The sequence below is a fragment of the Charadrius vociferus genome, unplaced genomic scaffold, assembly GCF_000708025.1.
Source record: "Charadrius vociferus isolate BGI_N301 unplaced genomic scaffold, ASM70802v2 scaffold51, whole genome shotgun sequence".
Classification (NCBI taxonomy): domain Eukaryota; kingdom Metazoa; phylum Chordata; class Aves; order Charadriiformes; family Charadriidae; genus Charadrius; species Charadrius vociferus.
In genome coordinates this window covers 366,468-388,583 of record NW_009646939.1, presented here as the reverse complement: position 1 = coordinate 388,583, position 22,116 = coordinate 366,468, and the positions used below count along the sequence as shown (strand labels likewise).

General features: G+C 41.6%; 2 protein-coding genes across 2 annotated transcripts; both read right to left on the bottom strand.

Annotated features, from left to right (window-relative positions):
• Positions 1-5,255: 5,255 nt before the first annotated feature.
• LOC104295276 (glyoxylate reductase/hydroxypyruvate reductase-like) lies at positions 5,256-11,840 on the bottom strand. Its single transcript, XM_009895006.1, has 5 exons — positions 11,459-11,840; positions 8,850-9,021; positions 6,598-6,776; positions 6,285-6,381; positions 5,256-5,412 (listed from the first exon to the last, which is right to left on the bottom strand). The coding sequence occupies exons 1-5, from the start codon at positions 11,838-11,840 to the stop codon at positions 5,256-5,258; spliced, it is 987 nt and encodes a 328-aa protein (XP_009893308.1).
• A 1,721-nt stretch (positions 11,841-13,561) lies between these two features.
• Positions 13,562-17,790, bottom strand: LOC104295226 (glyoxylate reductase/hydroxypyruvate reductase-like). The gene is made up of 5 exons (XM_009894949.1): positions 17,409-17,790; positions 16,054-16,225; positions 15,032-15,210; positions 14,194-14,290; positions 13,562-13,793 (listed from the first exon to the last, which is right to left on the bottom strand). The coding sequence occupies exons 1-5, from the start codon at positions 17,788-17,790 to the stop codon at positions 13,637-13,639; spliced, it is 987 nt and encodes a 328-aa protein (XP_009893251.1). The 3' UTR covers positions 13,562-13,636.
• Positions 17,791-22,116: the final 4,326 nt, after the last annotated feature.

Genomic DNA, 22,116 nt, shown 5'->3' with positions numbered 1-22,116 from the left:
GTGAGGAGAGGAGGTGCCGGGGCGGCGGGAGGTGTACCCCAAACCCCTCTGGGGGAGCCGGGAGAGAGAGCAACAAGTGCTCACAAATAATTGTATGTTTTTTAAAATGTGTCGTGTTTCGGCGCTGTTACTTGGGATTTTGCATTAACGTCAAGCACACTGTTTTTTCTATACTGTCTTTGAATATCAGCTGTGGTTTAGTCTCTCTGTTGATCATTATACTGTTTGCACGCAGTCAGTTGTCTCTGACCAGCAGACACCAGTGATAGACCTCATTGCACACATGAAGTTCTTTTCCAACCTTAATGATTCTAAGAATCATTGCATCAAAAGAAGCGTGGCCAGCTGGTCAAGGGAGGTGACTCTGCCCCTCTGCTCTTGTGAGACCCCACCTGGAGTGCTGCATCCAGCTCTGGAGCCCCCAACATAAAAAGGACATGGACCTGTTGGAGTGAATCCAGAGGAGGGCCATGAAGATGATTGGAGAGCTGGAGCACCTCTCCTGTGAGGACAGGCTGAGAGAGTTGAGGTTGTTCAGCCTGGAGAAGAGGAGGCTCTGGGGAGACCTTATAGCGGCCTTCCAGTATCTGAAGGGGGCCTACGAGAAAGCTGGAGAAGGACTTTTTACTAGGGCATGTAGCGATAGGACGACGGGTAACGGCTTCAAATTGAAAGAGGGTAGATTTAGATTAGATATTAGGAAGAAATTCTTTACTGTGAGGGTGGTGAGACACTGGAAGAGGTTGCCCGGAGGAGTGGATGCCCCATCCCTGGAAGTGTTCAAGGCCAGGCTGGATGGGACTTTGAGAAACCTGATCTAGTGGAAGATGTCCCTGCCCATGGCAGGGCAGTTGGAACTAGATGTTCTCTCAGGTCCCTTCCAACTCTAACCATTCTATGATTCTATGAAGAATACCCTCAAAGCCTCTCTTCGAGAGCCAAGCAACTGTGACAGGCACAGGTGCTCAGTCAGTGCAGCTGATTATCCCAGCTACAGGCAGTCCTATGCCTATCCCAGCTGAGAAACGCATGCAAAAATTGCTGACAAGGGTACTTGGATTGTAAATCCCTGATGATGGAGGCTGCCAAGTACTGCTTCAGTACTCTGTTCATGAAACCTGTTCTGGAGTGATTCCCCCGGGGACTTGCTGTGCAGGTGGTCAGCAGGCACTCCAGAGTGCCTGGCTCCTGTGGTGGGAACACCTGAAGAGCGAGGAAAGACCAGTGCTGCGGACACCGGGGACCTCTCTTCTTCCACGCTATGAAATAACTAGCAATTGTGCACTGATGTGTCTGTCCTGACTACTGTAGTGCTTTGCAAAAGTATAGATTACAAAATCGTGCCTTCTTGAATTCTCCCAAACACATTTTGATACGCTGAACATTAAGGGAGTCAAGTTTAACACCAAATCCTCTACAAAATGACTAACAAAAAGATAAAGTATAATAAAATGTTGCAATAATTATACAAAACTGTAAATTGTTCTTGCTATCCTGGTGATGATTTTTGAGTAACATTTTCTTACATGGATTTCAAGTTCAGACAGTTAAACTTTAAAGCAAAAATTCATTAACTAGCAAGAAGGAGTTAGAGCATATAAACTGGATTCTTAGTTAAGTCTACTTGAATTTTCTTCTTTAAAAAAAAGTGACAAACCCTAAAATGCTTACACATTCCCTGTTCCACATCAACTGCTTCCAAGTTTGCTGATAAGACATAATTGTTGATCTTTTAACTTACTGCTTATGTTAAAATACCTGAGATCAAAGGGCCATTGTAAAGCTCCTCTCAAAGACACAAGTAATTCTTGCTATGAATTCAGGAAGGAGATCTAGAACATCTTAGTCATGAAGGTAAAAAGCAAACTTTGGAAGGACAACATGGTAGTTTTTCCATTTGTATATCAAATCAACAAATTTGAATGAACAAAATGAAGGAGCAATTAGTCAGAGGAGCCCAAAAAAGAATAGTTGAAGGAATGTTACTCTTTTTTTAAGCAAAAATCCAGGACATGCATGTCAAATGTCAAGAAAATGAATGTGTTACTTGGTTAGATGTGGAGGGAATCAGATGGCTTCAAAGTTTTTTGTGTAACTTGAACATCTAATTTTCAAGTTGTGGTTCAGGAGGAGATATATGTGTATGGAAATATATGTGACAGAAAAGGTCAGGAAGCCATTTATATTTTGAGTGACTGAAGAGCTGTTTGAATTACTAGGACACACAATGTCACAGAGGAGACTGTGGGCAGTAATCAAAAAATGATTACCATAAGCAAAGTCTGATTAAGGTAAAACAAGATGAGAGTGTTGCACCAGTGCACTATCATGTTCTAAGTAGATGTAATTTGTAGAGTACCTTATAGACCTCCAAGTAGTGTTGTTAAGCTGAGTTACTTAGTGTTGCAGTGTGCTGTTAGTTTTCTGTTATAGAAAGGGATCTATTATTCCAGCATTGTGACAAAGTTCTCTGAAATTAATAATGTCTGTGGGTATGGGGAAAGAAGTATTGCACAGTCTCAGTCTGTGAACTTCATTCCCATTATTAAATATTGCTGTCAGTGTCCACGTAATACTGCAGGGCAAGCTGATGTCTGCAGTGTTAATAAGGTGCCTGTGTAATAATTGTTTCTTAGGATTAGACTTTTGAAATACCGCATTAGCCTAAAAGACTTTTGTTTAATGTAATGTAATACATTTCCCACGTGGGATGTATAGACTAGCTTAAGCATGAAACTGGATAAGGATGTACATTGCCCATGTCTACGTTAAGTGTTAGAAAGCAATATTATATGTGACCAGAATTCATAGCACAAAAAAAGCAGAGGCAGGAAATCTATATTCACGAGTTTGTTGTTTCAGGCAAGGCCAACGCAAGCAATGCATTTGTTCTCACTGACTCTAACCCACCATAAAGTATTATCACTAGCCCGTTTGCTAGCCAAAGGTAAGGCCAGCTTTCCCAGTAGACTACTGTAGCAGATCATGTACTGTTTGCCTCTCAAAATGTTTCAAACAAATCTGAATGAACAGAGTAAACCGTAATGGGTCATCTCTTTGCTCATGTAGCCGTTGCATTTTTTGATCCATTTTTAGCAATTGTAAGATTGGATTTATCGTGTTTTCCAGGCACAATCTAAGTAGAATAGTAGAGATGGGAAACAGCAGCTAGTGCGCGCAAGAACATTTCCTTAACTGTATGTCAGTTAATTTGATACTATTCAATAAATATTTATAGATTCAGGAAAGGCAGGAAACAAAGGGCCATTTTTTTTGCAATGTAATTTGAAAAGAGAGGTGCTTGCTTCCTGAAGACATTTTGGGATGCTGTCTTTCAAGTGATGTTTTCCAGTCTGTGGAATGCCAAGTCATTGGGCGTTGTGTGTAAGTCAACCCATCACTCCAGTGACTGACAGGTATCCTGTTGTCTAGTGCCGTGTCCTCCAGTTTAAAGCACCTCAGCGGCAGGGAGCACTTCTGTAACTAATCAGCTCAGATTCTTGAAATATCAGCAAAAGTGGAAGTAAAACTGCAAGCAAATGCCAAGCATGTTTTATTGTTTTATGTAGAAGTGAAGTGAAGTAGTATATCTGATTTTATGCTTGCTGCTTCACATCTGGAGAAAAGTTTGCATGTGCAAAAACCTTGAGTGTTTTTTCCAGTTTTAGGATATTGATCTAATAAAAGGTATTTTTCTCTCTCTGCTATTTTAGCTTCTTGTAGCTTTGTTTTCAGCTCTGTAATTTATTGCTTAGCCTTTTATTTTGAAAGAATAAACTTATTTTTGTGAAGGTCATACAGGCAACAATGAAAGGCATACTGAGCACCTGTACCTCAGAGAACAGGGAGCTACCTGGGACAGGCTTGAAATTCTTGCCAGCCAACTTGCTGCTCCTGAAAAGCTGCAATCTCTTATTTCTCTGAGCTGCAAGAATTTGGAACATCATCGTGATAAACTGGTGGAAGGAAGTATCTTTTGGCAAACACCCATTACAACCCTCTGCAAGAAAAGAATTGGAAATGGCTCTGAAAAGATGCATGAGACTACAGGCAAAATCCTAGCTGCCCTTAATGGCAGCTAACTTTGCTAGAAATTTTACTAAAAGATTAAATAACTGTACTATTCATAAAGTCATACTACATAATAAAATGCATAGCACTGCCACTTTGAGTGGTGCATTGCTTTATTTGTCTTTTGGACTTTTATTAAGACAACACATCAAGAGTACATAAAGACAACTGAGAGGACAGCAAACTTTCCTACAAAGCTTTAGTGAGGTGGATAAGCATTCTTCCATTAAAAGACACCCTTTTCCTGTGGAATTTGAATTATTAATTGTAACATAGGTGCTATTTCTAGTGCAGGAAAGCCATGGAATTTTGATTTTTTTCTATAATAATAATTGCAGTAATCCAATTTGTGAAAATATTTTTTCTTTTCACATTAGTGAAGCTCCCTGTTATATCTTGTTTCAAATATAATTATTCTTGCAAATATCCAGAAGCAGTGATACAAAGGAAAATACGTAAATTTAGGTTTTAATGCTGCATATGTGTTTATAGACTTTTGTGTTCCCACTAATTTACAGGATGGGGCTGGAGGCTTAGAGGGTCCCAAGTATTCTTCCAAATATTTGCTCCAAGTTGAAAATCTGGAGGTAGACTGCACATAATTTTGGTATTAAAAACATAGCAGCATGTTCATCTTGAAGACTAATTTTCCTTAGTGCTAGTACCTTAAATTGTCTTCTAAAATCAAGTCTGCTTTGAATAAGTGAGTACATTTCTGAAAACTGACTTTTGCCTCAGCATTTTGTGTCTCAGGAGCTAGTTTAAATGGAGACCTCTATATGGAAAATCATTAATATTTCTAGCCAGGTAGCTTACTTTGTTGTTTTAAACAGCTAAAAGAATGCGAACAAACTGAATTATGTAATCTAAAATGACATATTCTTTAGGACTAGGGAGCCTAGCAAGAAGTGCATAGGCAATCGGAAGTTGTTATTCCCAGAGCCACTTTAAAGCCTGCATGCATCTATCGATGGTTGGAAGTGAAAAGTGATGTATTCCTCCAATTTGCAAGGAAATTAAAATGTAAAAGCTGTTTTTAAATGATGTGTGAGACCAAGCCAGAGCTTTCCATGCCCACTTGGAAAAGGTTTCTCTTAATGAGGAAAACATAAGAATAAAAACCTTTAGAGCTGATGGGGGAAAAAAAGAAGAATAAAAAGAGAGCTGTGATACCCTTCTGCACATCAGCTAGGGAGTACTTCACTGGGTATGGGGAGACCATTAAGAGCTGCTAGTATGTTTTCAACTGCTTCTTCTGTTATCATGTAGGTAGCCTTGTCTGTTTTAATGCCGAGGTGAGGTGTTATAATGACATTCTTTAATTTTAACAGTGTATGATCTCTGGAAGAAAGGAAAAAAGACATAGTTAAATTACCTACTTTTGTTCATCCAAATAAAGAGGAGTCCTACTTTGGCTTTTGTACTGTATTTAAAGATAAAGTTAATTTAATATAACTTTACAAGTCCCGCTTACATTCACAGAACCTGATCACGTGAGTTCAAGTAATTTGGGACATTAAAAGGACATGTTAAGAGTTTATACTGTGCTCTTTTGTCCAGAAACAGACTTTTGCCATTAGGCAGCAATTTGAACGATGTCAGAAGAGAGGATTAAGCCCTCCTGACACATTAACCTTACACAATGGTGTGAGTTGTATTTATGTGACTCAGATAATGGACAATGATGTCCTGGCACACAAACATAACAAGACCAAGCTCTCCCCAGCCCAAAATGCATCCAGCACAGTTAAGTCCACGAGGCACCACTGTGGTAGAGGTGTCTTTTTACAGAAGCTAAGTAGCCTCTGGGACCAAGAGATCTGCAGTACTTCAGCCTTGTGTTGGGGAAACAAGCCCTTGGGGAGGGAAACCTCGGGGCAATGCAGCGGGTCTAAAGTGACTCAAGCAGCTTCCACCCATTCACGGCAAGTTGCACCTTCAGATAAAGCAATTTGTAAGCGAAGCACTACTTTTGCTTCATATGGTGATTCTATGGACAGGGTTCAATGCCCCCTCCTGCTGTTTCCTGGTGCCCAGGCTTCCCTTTGTCGTGTTATCAGACCCAACATCGGGGCTGCATCCCCTTCGTATTCATGGCTCTTTTAGACAGACCTCTGCCCCAGGGGATGCCAGATCCCTGCCTGCTGCAGGGATGCCTCCTGCCTTCGGCAGGGCTCACACATCGTTGCTGAGAAACGGGCAGAGATGGCAACCTGGGCAGTGGTTCCGGGTAGGTGACATCCAAAGCTGCGGCCCTGATAACGCCAGTCTGCAGAGCTGTCACCAGCGCCTCTTGGTCAATTACTGCACCTGGTTTGGAATGAGAGAGTCTCTGAGTGCCATTTGCAGGTAATGATCTGAGAGTGAAAAGAGAATAAAAGGGGGGAGAGAGGAATTTTTGCCATGCCCGATCTGGCCTCGGTGCGTGCACCAGCTGTGTGGTGGATGCAGCGTGGTGCTGCCTGTAACACAACAGGACCTGGCTCATACTTTCTCCTCAGCGCAGTTAAAGGTTCTGGATGGTACCTCGGCTGATGTTAATCAGAGTAGCTGTGGGTTTCATCAGCTCCATCTCTCTTTTCCCAATCAGCTTGTGTGTCTGAGGTGTCAGGCTCACCACCACCATCACAAAATCTGCCTGCTGGAGCAAATTGTCTATCTTTTCGCAGTAAGTGGCGCCGACAGCTTGCTCCTCTTGCTCTTTCCTGGTGGGGAAAAAAAGGATCACACAGTATTTCAGTGCATCAGTCATGAAACTATTTTCTCCAATGATGTCACTTGTATACAAATTAAAGGATCTGATTATCACATTCTTGTAGCAAACAGGTGGCAAAAAAAGGTGAATTTAGTCTCAGCTGGCTGTTTAGACCCTTCTGGAAGGCTTCAAGCCCTACAGCAGGGCTTAGATTGCATGCCTGCCTCTCAGCCCTGCAGTGCAGGGTCCAGGGGCTTCTTTTAGAGTCTGCAAGTGGACTAAGGCTAAGCACTGTAACAGATAGCAGCATTCTCCAGGATCCCCTGTGGGGTAGGTGAACTTCACGGGACACAGTAATCACTCAAACCAGAGTAGTGGGATTCACCAGAACTCATCCATGTGAGCTCTGAGCACGCCGGTGGTCCTTATCCTGTTGGCATCCTCCGGTGAACCTGTCACTTTCTGATGAGTGGAATTGGCAAGGCAGCTCTTTGGCAGGCTCCTGGCTGCTCCAGGACTTAAACAAAATAAAGTATTCAAAACAAAAAGTTGCCAAAGTAGAGAGAGAATTTTAGTTTGAACTTTTCTCAATAAAAACGAATACTTGCCATTTCTCCCGTTCTTTGTAAATTTAGCTGCCTGAACTTTTGGAACTAAAGAAGCAATGATAGGAGATTGTGTGTACAATCTTCTGCTCCCAATTGCAAGAGAATGGCTTTGAATTATCTCCTCCCTAATCTAGAAATAAAGAAAGAAGTCATGCTAAGAAAATAACTTCAGTGTAACTTTGAACCATATATATCCTAATGCATGCCTTTCATTATTTTCTTTCAGTGTCCAGCTCAACAAACAGTGATTAAGTGGGTAAAGAACAGACTGGAACTACAGCCAGTTGTGCAGCATGCAGAGTGCATCTTGCTTCAGCACATAAGCTTGAAGTGTAAATGTACTTTAAAATAAGCAGGTTTTTCATTTCTGTTGCACTGTGCACTGATTTTTCATCACAGCACTCTTACATGAATATTAAAGGCTAAAAAATATTAAACAGAGGGAGTCAGTGGTGATCCACAGAAAAAAAAAAAAGGATTTGTGCCTTATTTTTTCTTTTTTGTGGCTTATGAAGAAATTCTGCAAGATCTTAAGGAGGGTGTTCACTCGCAATTTTTTAATGTGAGTTTGCTCAGCTGTTTTTATAATTTCTGAAGTAACATGAATTCCAAGCAAGGCTAGACATTTCTGGCCTCATCCACCCTTGTGATTTGGTTAGGGCTAGCTAGAGCAGTAACCCTCCTGCTGCAGTCTGCACATGGAGAAAATCACCGAAAATCACTGAAAGCCACATGTGCTAGCACTGCAGCTTCTCCCTTCAGTCAGGGAGAAGTAAAGTTGTCTCAAGGCAGATCATGGTTTATAGCAGTAAATATTTGTTCTGCTTGTTGGCTGTACCTTGCCTGATTGCAACGGCCTTGAGTTGTACATGGGATCTTGCGCACCTTTACACTGAAGAGCCCCTGTGCTGACCCTCTAACAGGATCAGGTGCTCAGATATGCAAGTTAGGAGGGGCTAGTAATAAAAGGTGAAATCCAGTTAAATACTGGGCAAAATTCCTACTGGTTTGAAGAGAAACAAGGTTTTCTCAAGAACAGCTCTGAAGTTAATCAGTTTTCATATTGCGCCAAGTATACATTTCCTAGTACTCCACTCATTCAGAGTTTCAACAAGATCACTCCTGAACTTCAAAATATGGGGGGGAAATAAACAAAAGGTAGAGTTACGTGACACTATAGTAATATATAATAAGAATAAAAAAGGTATAAGCTTGATTTTCCTTTTTCTGTTCACATCTCCAGGAAATCTTCCAATTTCTAACATAAAACCTAAATTAAGTTTCATAGTGTTTAATCACCAACTAATTCCTTGAAAGACTGATTTGAGGCAACTGTTCTTGTTTTTCTCTTTTGTTTTAATCTTGGCCCTATTCCCTCATTTCTTGCTATATTCCTGACATAATTCCTTGAAAACGAAATACTGACTATCTAAAGAGGAGTTTCTGCTGTAATTAGGGTCAAGACATATCTTTACCTCCGTCTCCTGTTGTGGTATAAAATGTTCATTTCAAAAGCTTTGGCTCTCAGAGCAATCTTATACCCAATGCTACCCATGCCAATGATCCCCAGAGTAGCTCCAGTAACTTCAACTCCCAGAAAATCAGCTTCCCAGTACTCCGTTCCTGCAGAAATTGCAATGTGATAACCTGCAAGAAAAACACTCCAGTATGAGAAATGAATGGGGTCCAACACAGAGGAATGAGCCAAAATAGTCTGGGCTTGTTGTGCTACTATAGTACACTTTTAAAGGTTACAAACACACAAATTTAAATGGCAATGGTTTTTGTAATGTCCTAGGTGACTTCCTAATATATCATCTTTGCCTGGTACACGTATGTGATATTCCCATTTATTCTCATGATACTACAAAAAGCCTTTTAAAGTAATGTCCCCCCAAAATCCTTTTGCTGCTTCAGACTCATAAAAATGTTGCCCTGTTCTGCATCAACAATCAAAATAATTATTGGCAGTAACACTGCAGAATTCGGAAATGTCATGTGGAGAATAACACCAGATGTTGATTTTGCTACTTAGAATAAGAACAGGTTTCCTGTTCACCTCTGCCACTCTTCTTGGAAAGAAAAGTGTCACTTCTTTAAAAATCACTACTTGGTAATTTCCATAATTATCTGTTAAGCCTGCAAAATTTTGGATAGTTTTATAACACAGAAAATAAACTTACATGCACATAGACAGCATTTATTAGTCTGCTAGCAAGGTAACAGGCTTTTAACATTTCAGTCTCCTGATATTGTTCCCTGCAAGAGGTCTAAGTCCCGATTCTCCCAAAACACACAGACTATGTTTAGAAAGGAGACATTGCTTTATTCTGGCCAGGGTGCACAGTGGAATATTTCCACAAACCATACACATCCCATGGCGGTTTTCTTGTCATATCTATACATGCAAGTTACAAGGTAGCACACTCCCAGTTACAATGATTGGTTAGTAATTTACATATGACTATAATATTGGTTATGTCATTCTCCTCAGTTACTGCACCTGCGCAAGGGAAGGGTCTTCACATGGGCACAGGTCTTGGCCTATGGGCGTGATTTTTAGTATTATAAAGAAGATAGTTCAGTTTAGGACACACAGATTTTTCACTGCTCCAGGATGTTTTACTTCAAAGAAAGACACCACCACCTGCTTTCCTTGATTAGGTGTTCTTTTTCATACGACTCAAGGATAGAATCCTTGTTATCCATGAGAACATCTCAGAAAGTTCCTCTATTAATTAGCCCAGATACTTGTGAAGAAACATTCCCAAAGGCAAGTACATAACAAAATGGTCATACGCAAGACCCTATATCAGAAGTTCAGCTAATGCTAATAGTTAACAGGCCTAACTAACATTAATACTAACAACCTTAAAGCTAACTACCTTAATGTTAATGAAAATGGCTAAAATTCTGACTACAAGACAACAATATTGCCAGTTCTTCTAAAACATAAACAGAATATTGTTGAAAGTATCAAAAAATGCCTCAGGATAAAACTCCAGTCATGCCAGGGCAGAGTTATCAGAAATGCCACCAAGGATAGTTTATGTAGATGGACACAAGAAATTAATGTCCTGTTTAATCTTGTCTCCTCTTTGTGAGGTAGAAACAGATTTAGGGGGAGACAAGTCTCCTTTGAGTTTCTATGAATCCTGTGGCACAGCTGGCAAATCAAAGTTTGGTAAATTTAATAGGATAAATCTGGAGGATCTTTTCCTGAAGCAGGAGGCATTCTAACGAAGCCAAGGGTAGGTCTATTTGGGGAAATGGCAAGAAAAAATTGTGGAAGAAACTAGAAAGGATGCTACTAGCAGAAACTGAAGCAGGGTGCCTTGTTGCTCTCTAAGGCTCCTTAAATTCCCCAATTCTGCACCAATCCATCTCAGTCACTAAGAACATGCCCATGCCTCTGTCAGCCCCAGCTTTCAGCATATACCTGTATTCTGCTCCATTGTTGCCTCCCACACTCTAATTTCTTCTGCCAGCCTGTAACTGCATTGATCGTCTGATATTTGGCATCTCCCAATTTTTGGTCAATAGCACTGTAACACCATCACATCAAGAAGCACATCTTATGTCAGTCAAATATCATAGTCACTGAAAATTCACTGCTGAAGAAGGTAATGAAATTTAAAGTTTTCATATGTAGGAAGCACACTTCAGTGTGTTGTTCATCTGAAACTGTTAAACTAGGTCTACAGCCGTATTTACTCTAAAAACTAAACTCCAGCTTCTAAGCCCTGTCCATAAAGCAAAAAGTTATATTTGAATCGAATGTGATTAGATTCTGCTCAAGTATTTTCAACCCAGGCTAGTGACCTGTGAAAAATAAACTCACATGATTTTATTTATACCTTGTTGAAACATGTTATGTATGTTTGTGTATAATCTAATAATTTAGGTATATTTATGATATCTAAAATATATGAAAATACTGATTATTCTATTTGTCAAACCAACATACTTAGATTTTCACATTTTATGTGGAACTATATGCACTACAGATAACTAGGAAAGGTCAAGTTGATGGTAGGTAAATCTTGTATGATTTTTAGAAGGAACGAAAGAATTGAGATATTACCTTCCACTAGTCTTCTAGCAGATGCCAGCAGCAAAGCCATCCCGGTATCTGCTGTGCTGCTGGAAACAGCATGTGGAGCGTTAGCCATCTTCACACCAAAGCTAGCTACAAGTTTCAGATCCAGGTGATCCATCCCTACTCCTGAATTCGCAATTACTTTCAAGTTTGGCAGGCTCTGGAGGAGCTCTTGGTCAATGACTGGTTTGTGCCACCACAAATAGATTGCTTGGACCTTTTTACTCATATGCTTTCTGTTTTCAAGAAATTCCTTCATGGTGATGAGGTAGAAATGTTTCCTCAGGAATGCCACATGGCCATGCAGTATCCCATGTATGCCACCAATTTCATTTACCAGAAGCCCAGGTAGCTCTCCTCCTCCCATGATCTGCACAAAGAGGAAAGACACAAAGTGTCAGAAGACAGACATATAATTATTTCCAGACATTTTAAAGAATAATCACTTTCATGTCCTGTTTCATGACATCTATGACAAGTGATCTTATAAACCACATATTTAGATAAGGAGGTAAACAAACCAAGACAAGAAAGCAGCTCTTTTAAGTATACTACCAATTACACACACACACACACGCAAACACACACAGAGGTGTTCACATAATCAAGTCTGAACAAGTTCTGTCCCTCACAGTCTTTAAGGTTTCATATCACTGCCACCAGGCTCAATTATTTCTCATTCATTACTTAGTTTCAGACTATCAATAGTTTGGTGCAATAAATCTCCTTCCCTACCCTGAAATCACAAATTACTGTGTCTAAGTAGTTTAGAAAAATGTTGGACCAAATCTAGTTTGTGAAAATAAATTGCACAGCTTCATCATGAACTTTGAGTTACCAGGTTAATTTTTAAATGCATCATTGCAGAGGTTTTTGCAGCCTCCTGTTCCAAAGAGACACTAGTGACTTCTTAATTGCAGTGCCTTCTCCTGAGGTGACCCTAAGTTAACAAAATAATAGATGCTTAGGAAATGTTTTCCAAGAAGTACTTATGCACTTAAATTAAAATGTGGGGTTTTTTTTTGCAGGAATCACTGACCATGTTTGTGGTTCCCAAAGGGTCTGTGAACGGACAGCTTTTTTTTTAAAAAAAATAGATTATTTAGAGTTACCATTGATTTTCCACAAGCATTTTGGGGAGAGCTACAGGGAGAGCTGTTGAAGGGCTAAAGATCTTGGAATCCCCTATAGCAATACCTGCTGTTGTCTTGTTAGTAATATTTCACTATCTGAATGTCTAACTCTTGGCCTGTCTACACTTCCTGTGCTTAAAACTTCATTTTACCATCCCTTCAAAACACCTGACGCAATTGCAAATTAATTGAAAGGTTTCCTGATTTTATGGAGGATTTTATTTCACTGAATTTTCTGACTTTGTTGCTTGCTTATCAGAAAGAGAGTGTAAGAAAAAGCTTGGGTCTGGGCTGGAAGTTGGAACGGATCACTAATTTTCCTTTAGTCGTTGCCCTCACCCATGTGATTTCAGTGCTAGACCTACCATTGTTTCATGGCCAGTTGAGATACAAGCAACGTTTTTGTCTGCATGAAGGAATTAAATCTCTTGGGATTTACTTTGGTTTTCAAAGGATCCCCTCAGGAAAATCAAAGATACTTTTTCAATAATTGGCTTTGCTTTGATTTTACATGTAGAGGAAGTAGAGGTCTTCTTACACTAGAAAACCTTAGGCCTACAATCATTTCAAAGGAGTCTGCTTTCCTCAGTATTTTGACATAAAAATAGAATATTTCAATATTGGCTGAAAAGTGTTTCAGGATACAGTCGAATTTCTGCAGGGAATTAATGCTCAATTCACCTTTAATATATTTGAGAGTGTTACACAAACTGCGTGGTGTGTTTGCTTATCATTATGTAGCAGCAAGTACTGGGAACAGAGCACAGGTATTCATTGAAATAATGGGCTGAAGATATCAACGTGCATAACTGCTCAGTTTAAAATCTTCAAACAAATCCCTTTTATTAGTTCCACTTTATTTTTCAGGATTGTAAATAGCAGTACAGATCAAGTTTACTGAGATAACAGTTTTGCAGTATCATGACAACAAGAGCAGTGCAGGAACAGGTTGCACTTCTTTTAAAAGTGGTACTGTGAGAAATAGTGCCTTCCCATACATGTGAGATTTAGTGATATCATCTGGCACGCGTCATTTGGGAAACACTTCACTTGGAATGGGTTGGCCATTGAGAACAGCCAGCATATTCGCTATTGCTTCTTCTGCCATCATACGGACAGCTTGGACCGTTGCAGTTCCAATGTGAGGGGTTATGATGATGTTATTTAATTTTAATAAAGGATGGTCTCTGTAAGAAACAGAAAGAATACAACATATTACATGGGGAATTTACTCTGCAGCTATCCCATGCTAGTCGTTAAGAACTGAACCTCGGGTAACAGCAACGGCACGGTGAGATAAAAGGGCCACAAGCACAGAACCAGCAGAAAGCCTTGGGAAGCTTGCTTACCCATCTCTTCTTCTTCTCTATTGGTCCCATTGCCTTGCCTGTCAGTTAGGCTGGCAAAGAACTGACGGACGTGGGAAAGGCAAATAGTTTGCCATTTATTTATGATTGTGTGAGCCAGGCTAAGGTTTTGCCCTTAAACAGTGAGAGAGACTCCCTATGGAGATCAAGATTATCAGCACACTTTTGCACACAGTTTAAAACATTTTAGATTAACAGAATGGAAAACATGTCTCTCTACCTTGGCAGAGGCTCAGGGTATGTCACGTCCAGAGCAGCAGCCCTAATAACCTTATTCTGAAGAGCTTCTACCAATGCGTCTTGATCAATAACTCCACCTGCATTGAAATGAAATCTTGCTATCGCGATGAGTTAATGAACGTGTTTTTACCTGGGAGTGACGAAAGGTCTCAAGGGTCTAGTCAGAAAAATTACAGGATCTTCATCTTGTTAGAAAGTAGAATGTTTTTTTAATAACCTTTAACCAAACAAACCAGAGATTTTATTTATTAAGCTTTAATTAGAGGAGGATTATCATCCACTGCATAAGGTTTTTCCTGGGATGTGACCAGTTTCAGTCTTTTCCCCCTTTTGACACTGACTTCCTGTATTATTATAGACAAATCATTTAATCTCTTCAAGCTTTCCACTTTTATCTCTGCTTTGCTTGCTGAAACTACAATCTGTCTTACATGCTTGTTCGGTGCAAAAAGATCTGTAATCACATGTGAGATTTCTTTTCTACATGGCTGTTCCAAATGAAACTTATGTTTGCACCCCCTCATACCTCATTCATCATTGGTGATTATAAACTTTTCAGTTATTTCCACTAAAAAAGCTGTCTTTAGGATAAGGCTAAAGAGAACAGAATGTCTGCTGAGCATCCCTAAATTCCATAGGACCTTTGAACACATAGCATCTTATCTATGATGTCATTCATTTTTAGGCTGCCAGCTACTTCATGACTCAAACAATACAGGGGTATCACAGATTGAGGTTGGAGGTGGGAATGTCAACATAATCAGACAAAATACAACCTTAACAGTGGAACCAGAAACACTGCTTTTAGATCATCCTACCTCGGCTGATGTTTATAAGAGTAGCTGTGGGTTTCATCAGCCCGAGCTCCTTTTTCCCAATCAGTTTGTGAGTCTCAGGAGTCAGGTTCACAACCAACATAACAAAGTCAGATTGCTGCAGCAAGTCTTCCATCTTCTCACAGTAGTGGGCACCAACTGCCTCTTCTTCCTCCTTTCTTCTGAAGGAAAAATGCACACGCACCCAAACTGACACAATTATTTTTAACTGGCTTTAACAATCAATCCACCCTAGGAGAGATCTGGAACAGCATAGAGATTGAGAGGTTTGAGGCCAAGGTAAAGGAAAAGACATTGATAGGTATAGATGGTGGAAGGGAGGAGAGAAGGATATGGGATAGAGGGAGCAACAGGCTAGAGGAGTGGCAGGACACTGAAGGAGTGATGTATGTTTGAAAGCAAAGCACACAGGCGATATTAGATATAGGAAGTCGGGGGTGCAGTCAAACCCCACTCTTCTCCCCTCCATCTATGCCAATCCCTGTAGAGTCTCTCCTTGCCTGACATGTGAGTTAGGACTTGAGGTGGAAATGGAATGAAGGGAAAGGAAAGTCTGAAAGAAAGGGAACTATAAAACTAAGAGAAGTTAAGACCGCTGTCATTGGTGCTGGTGTGATGAGTGATCGGGCTGGACTGAGGAGAGGGGTGAGTGTCTGGGTGGGCAGGGATGCTGCCAGAAGCCTGAAGAGGAGTCTGGAGGACAGGGGAAACAACAAGGGAGGGCACAAGGCCTGGTTTGCTTGAACAACATCTTCAGAAAGCTTACACGGCCCTTGTTCCAAACTGCTAGTAACTAACCAGGGCAGAGCGAGTGCAGTAGGCAAGGGGGAGCTGCTTCCCGAGGGGAGCAGTAGGGAGCCAAAGCGAGGAAGCAGCAGCATGCTGGTGCTACTCAGGCTGTTTATAACTGTCCTAAGTGCCTAGGAAGACCAGGGAGACAGAGCAGAGGTGTGGTTTCTGTCACTGTCGCTGACAAATTACATGCAGAAAACAGACGTTTTTACCTCCGGTTCCTGTTATGGTACAGAATCCTCATGTTGAAGGCTCTGGCTCTCTGAGCCACTTTGTACCCAATGCTGCCCATCCCGATGATCCCGAGTGTCGCTCTGGTTACTTCCACTCCCAGCCAGTCAACAGCAAAATACTTTGTGTCTGGAGAAACCGCAATCTGGCAGCCTGAATGCAAATACATGCTAAATGGGTACAAATCAACCATAAACGTAGGTTTGGGCGAAAGAAAAAGTTTCTCGCCATAAAAGCAGTGAGGCTCTGAAGCATCCCTTACAAAACATCCTTGCTAATTTTGACCAGTTTATAGAAGGGCCTGGATGGTGCCATTCCCTGTAACAGCCAGGGCTGGAGCCAGTAACACAGGGTGGATCCCAGGTGGGTACAGTGCTGAGAGGAATGGCTCCTCAGGGAATTAACTCTTCTGTGGCCGGAGTATTTTCTTGAAAGTTCAAAAATAGCTTCTTTGACACTTACCACCCCGCAAGCATTGACTTAACTTTTTTTTTTTTTACCTGGGGTAAATATCACCCTTTCTCCCCTGGATAACAAGCCAAAGCAGCTCCACTGCTTGAGTGGGTGTGAAGGCTGCAAATTCCAGCTCAGCAAGGGATCTCTATGAGTTTTTACAGAGGGTGGAGCAGCAGTGACAAACACTGTGAGTCCCTGAAGACAGAGGCAACTTCTTGTGATAGCCTCTACTGACACCTTCCTTCCTGTGAAAGGCACTGCGTAGCAAGGGCATGTGGGGAAAGGACCCACCTTTAAGGACACAAACTAATGTTGTTGATACAGTTTGGAATAACTTTGTCAAAATTATTATCAGCTATTTCAATAACAATGCTGTTGTTCTTCTGGAAATTCAACCCATTAGTTTAGACCAACTCTTTGCAGAAGCAGGAAAAAAATTAAGAGTTATACTAATTACTGCTCTAGAGATGGGGATATGGCCATTAATGATTTGTACCTTCCTGTAGCTCCTAACACCCACTCCAGGGAAATGGAGAAGTGGTGACATTTGATTTGGATGCATTTTGTATTCAGTTTTTACAGCTATAAACAACCCACCCAGTGAACAGCCAGAGGAGAATTAAGCCCCAGACATTATTCCAAACAGGATATCACAAGTAACTTGAACGTGCATAATGTAGACAAAGGCCTTACTCTTGTCACCATTGTCTTAAAAAGAAGAGGGAAATAGGAAAACCAGAGGCCCCTGAAAATGGAGTCCTCAGAATTTTTTTCCCTGTTAAAGCATCCCAAATATTGATTCGCACAGATCATCTGTGTCATAGTAAAAGTGAGACATGCCAAAGAAGTAGCTAAGATCCAGGAAAATTTAAAACATTACCTTCCACTAGTCTTCTGGCAGAGGCCAACATCAAGGCCATTCCTATATCTGCTGTTGGGTCCGCCACGGCATGTGGGGTGTTGGTCACTTTTACGCCAAAGTTAGAAATCATTTTCAAGTCTAAGTGATCAACTCCAACCCCAGAGTTTCCAATTACTTTTAAATTAGGCAGGCTTTCTAGAAGCTCCCGGTCAATAGTTGGCCTGCACTCAAACACGAAAATAGATTGGATTTTTTTGCTCATTTCTTTTTTGTTTTCAAGAAATTCCTTCATGGTGATAAGGCGAAAGTGTTTTTTTAAAAGTGCTGCAAGGTTTTCTAGCACACCATGAGTTCCTCCTATATCCAGAATCAAAACGCCTGGCAACTCTTCTTCTGCCATGACCTGCAACAGGGGAACAGAAGAAATACTCCTTTGTTTAGGAGAACACCCCTAAAGGACTGATGCTGTAGTGATCGTTTAAATTCACATCTGTAAAACAGGAAACTGATGGAACTCAATATTGCTTCTAATGATACAGAATAAATCCATATTTGATACCAGCATGGTACATTAGACAACTTTCCAGTATTTTCCCTAAGTGCTGATTTAGACTATAACACCAAGGAATATCCATCCCCTTAGATCTAAATCCAGTCCTACAAAGAGTTCTTCTCAGATAGTTTCATTTTAGTCCTGAATCAATATTGATTTCACACAAATCCAGTAGGTTACCTTATTCACAAATTTGTTTATATAAAGAGTGGTAAGAAATAGAGGCTGCTAGGAAGTTACTCAAAGTTTCTTGCCTATTGATTATGGTTGGTGAAGCCACAGGTAGTGTAGGGATGCACCGAGGCTCAGATGGGTCTGACAAACATCTGTCAGGAATGGTTTAGGCCTAACAAATTTGCACTCTGAAGGGCCATCCTTGGACAGCTGCTACACTGCTTGCCTTCAGTGTTTTAAACATCCAGATCTGTACCTGAACTTACCTCCTGCAAAATTTAGTACACCCATGCCTATATTCTGAACCAGTGGGGAAGAGCACTAGAGGTGATACTAAGTCCCACTGACTACCTGGTCCTTCATGCTAGAACTTTTCCCCTGCCCAGTTTTGAGCCCAGTCCTCTCTGCAACACCCATGCAAATGTATTGTACCCTGCAAGAAGACAGGGGCTCCACAGATAGCCACATATCTAATTAGAGGGGAGAACTGCAACCCGTACTGACAAAAATTGTAGCTGAAGATTTGCTACATGCATTAACAACATTCATGTCTAACTTCCTACAATTCTGTTCACTATGCTCCACTCACTTTAGGTCTCTATCCCATACTGTGTCCTAGACTTGTGTCCAGGAAACCTGACATTGTGCTAACTAAATCAGAACAGTTTGCCACACCAGTATGCTGATTTATTCTGGGCACACAGTGCTGGGCAGGAATTTCCTCTCACACAAGCCTTCAGCAAGTAACCAGAATTCAAACCTCTGACAAGAAGGCATCATTGCAGATTAGAAGTTTCTGTCAAACCATATTTACCCTTGTCCTGAGCAAACTCAGGCTTATCCCAACTGCATCTATTAAATGGTTACAATCTTGACACCTGTAATACTGCTTTATCCTGGCCTTGACCTGCATTTCTGCCTCACCTCCAGTCTGCTGCTGTACAAGGGCTAGACGGGGCCTCCATGTTAGGATAGGTCTGCAGTTCACCACGAACAGTGTCTCTGATAACACTAAGTGGTTCTGAACAGCAGCAAACAAAGCAATGAGATCAATATTGCAACCATGTTGCAAAGGAATACCACATTCTCAAATATATGCAATCTATTTCTTGCCAACTGAAGTATTTTGAACCCTGCCAGCCACATAGGGTTGTAAAAATTGTGCTAACTTCTCCAGCTGTAGTCTGTAGATTTCTTAGAGTATTACACAACATGACCTTAGAAGAATAAACTAGATTTGTCTTCCAGAATGAATGACAGGTAGAATAAGGACAAGATCCAACGTCATATTGAGACAGTGTTGTCCAGCTTCTTGATGAGCAGAACCTCATGCTCCTGCAGCAACTTACTCAGACTGGATGGCAACTAAACCTTATGCTGTTAAGTGATGGAAAACTGAGTGCCAGATATGATCAATGTACTGGCAGATGCCAGTAAGGCAGCACTGTATTACACCATTTGTTTTCATCACCACTTCCTCCTCCATTACAATACATCACCCCTCACAAAGGTCAAAGTTCAGACCCACATTCATATTAGAAGCACCTCCTAAATTTCAGAAGCAGAAACATGACTCATGAAGAAGCCACAGTTCAGCCCAGCAAGAGCTGATTCAGCTCTAAACAAAGTGGCTGGTGCACTAGAAACAGGCCGGTTGCATGTAATTAATCTTCTCATTAGTGTGGACACGCTGAGTCTGCCACGATTTCAGCCATGTTTGGTGCACACGTGAACCATTAATAGACTCCAGTTTTGGTTCATGAACTGGGGTTCTCCTAGTACCAGGTACAACCTTAAAAAATTACATTGATAGTAGTAAACTAAAACCACTTAAAGGAACCTTGCAGAGGCAAGGGGGCTCTCCAGATACCGACCTTGGTCTGAGGAGCACTTAGTGTTCGTCCTCCAGCACTACCTGGGCACATCTTGTACCTCTCTCTGTAATCCACACTTCTCCTGTGACAGCGATGTCCGTGAGAAGCAGTGGCTGGATGAATAAATTTATAAGCCAAATTTGGCTGGCCAGACATCAAGGGAATCAGTTTTAACAAACCGAATGCTTTGCTCCTTAACATAATTATTCAGATACCAGATGTCTTGTCCAGTGTGCTCAATGTAACACCTGTTAAGGATATGACAATTTTGGTTTTGGACTAATATCACCTGCAGTATCACTGACTCTCTTTTTTTTAAAAAAAAAAAAACTAAAACACAAAAAACCCAAACAACTGTCTCTCCTCACATGTTCTAGTTACGTAAGATTATCTGATTCCATGACACTGATAATAATTTATGTGTACTGATAATAAATTCTGTTCCTTGCATTGCAGAGAACTTTGAAAATATAAATCCAACTGAGACAAGCGGGCAAATAAAAAGAACCACCTGTTAAGTATTAACTTCAGCGTTACTGTTTTCCTAAGCCGGCCTTACTTCTGTGGAGCTTGACTCGCTACTTGCAGATTTGTTCACTGGCACTGCTGTATCGTTTTGGACTTTGCCAAATCATAGCAAAATAAACCTACATAATTTTTCCTAGCTCTGTTTTAAATTAAAGTTAACAGCATGCGTTACGCGGAACGAGGTCCTCCCGCTAATTTCTCTATAGAAACCAACGAATTACCTGAACAACAACCACAGCCTTAACAAGGGCTGGTGTCTTTCTGACGACGTTTCTTTCCCAGCTCGACCGGAGGAGCCGGCAGTTCCCGCTCCCCGCTCGGCGCAGCCGCTGCCGCCCCCTGCGACCCGCCTCCGCCGGCGGAGGGGGGACCGCCTCGCTGCCACCGGAGCCCGCTTAACCCCTGCCCTGCCCGGGGAAAATATTTACTTTATAGCCAGCTATCGTATGTGGGTTTCAAGGTTTCAGTGTTTTGGAGCTAGCCAGGTGCAGGGATGAGGAGGAGCCAGACCCCGGCACTTGACCCAAGCTGGCCAACAGGATTATTTCATACCATGAATGTCACATTCAATATAAATGAGAAAGTTTGCTGAGGAGTTCTCTCTCTCCCTTGATGGCTGCCATCCTGAGAACTTCTTGCCCCAGTGCCGGACCCCTGAGGCCTTCCCTTCCTCCTGAAGCCATAGCACTCGGTGTCTCCGACGTTTGCTATCCACTGCTGGGGGTGCACAGCTTCCTACTGATAGAATTGGCTGAGTATAATCCTTGTATATTTTATAGTGGCATTGGGATCAATACTGGTACTTTAGTTATTATTAATGTTAATTATTTAGTGTTATTCTATTAAATCTGTTTACATTTCAATTCTTGTGTTTCCTTGTTTGTTCCGATTCCCCTTCCCGGATGGGAAGGGGTCATTGGGTGATAGAATAATTGCCGAAATGACAATAAATTGTTGTGGGTTCTTCAAACCATAACTGTATTGAAGTGCGACTCCTGCCATGGGCCAGACAGCGCAACTCCCACTGGTAGCGTTAGTCCTGGGTGTAGAATGGATCAGAAAGAAACACAGAAGATGGATATGCAGTTGTGATCCAGCTGGGTCAAACATACCTGTATTTTTTGCGCAGCGCTCAAGCCACAACTAGCACAAGCTCAAGCGTGAAGATGTTGCTGTGGGTTAATGTATTTATAAAATCTTCCACAACCAGGAGACGCATGGAGCTGCGCTCTCTGTTGCAGTATCTCCTTGACCAAATCCAGTGGAGGCACAGGGAGTTGTTTAATATCCATAGAGTGGGTGGTAGCAGAGATTTGGAGGTTCGGGCTGTGGTAACCTCTGTTTTCATCCTCCCTGTGCCACCCACCAGCACTGCCCAGGCCAGCGGCGCCAACCACCCCAGCACAGCTCCATGCCTCACTCATAAGGGGAGGTGCCCGTGGCCAGCAGACAGGCAGCACAACCTGCCCACCCGTTTGGGTGTGCCCGGCTCCTGGTGCAGCAGGGACACCACCACAGAGCGACCTGCCATTTTGGTTGCCCTCTGGGCCATCGCCCCGGAGCCAGGCCCAAAGTTGATAGCTCATTTGAAGGGGAT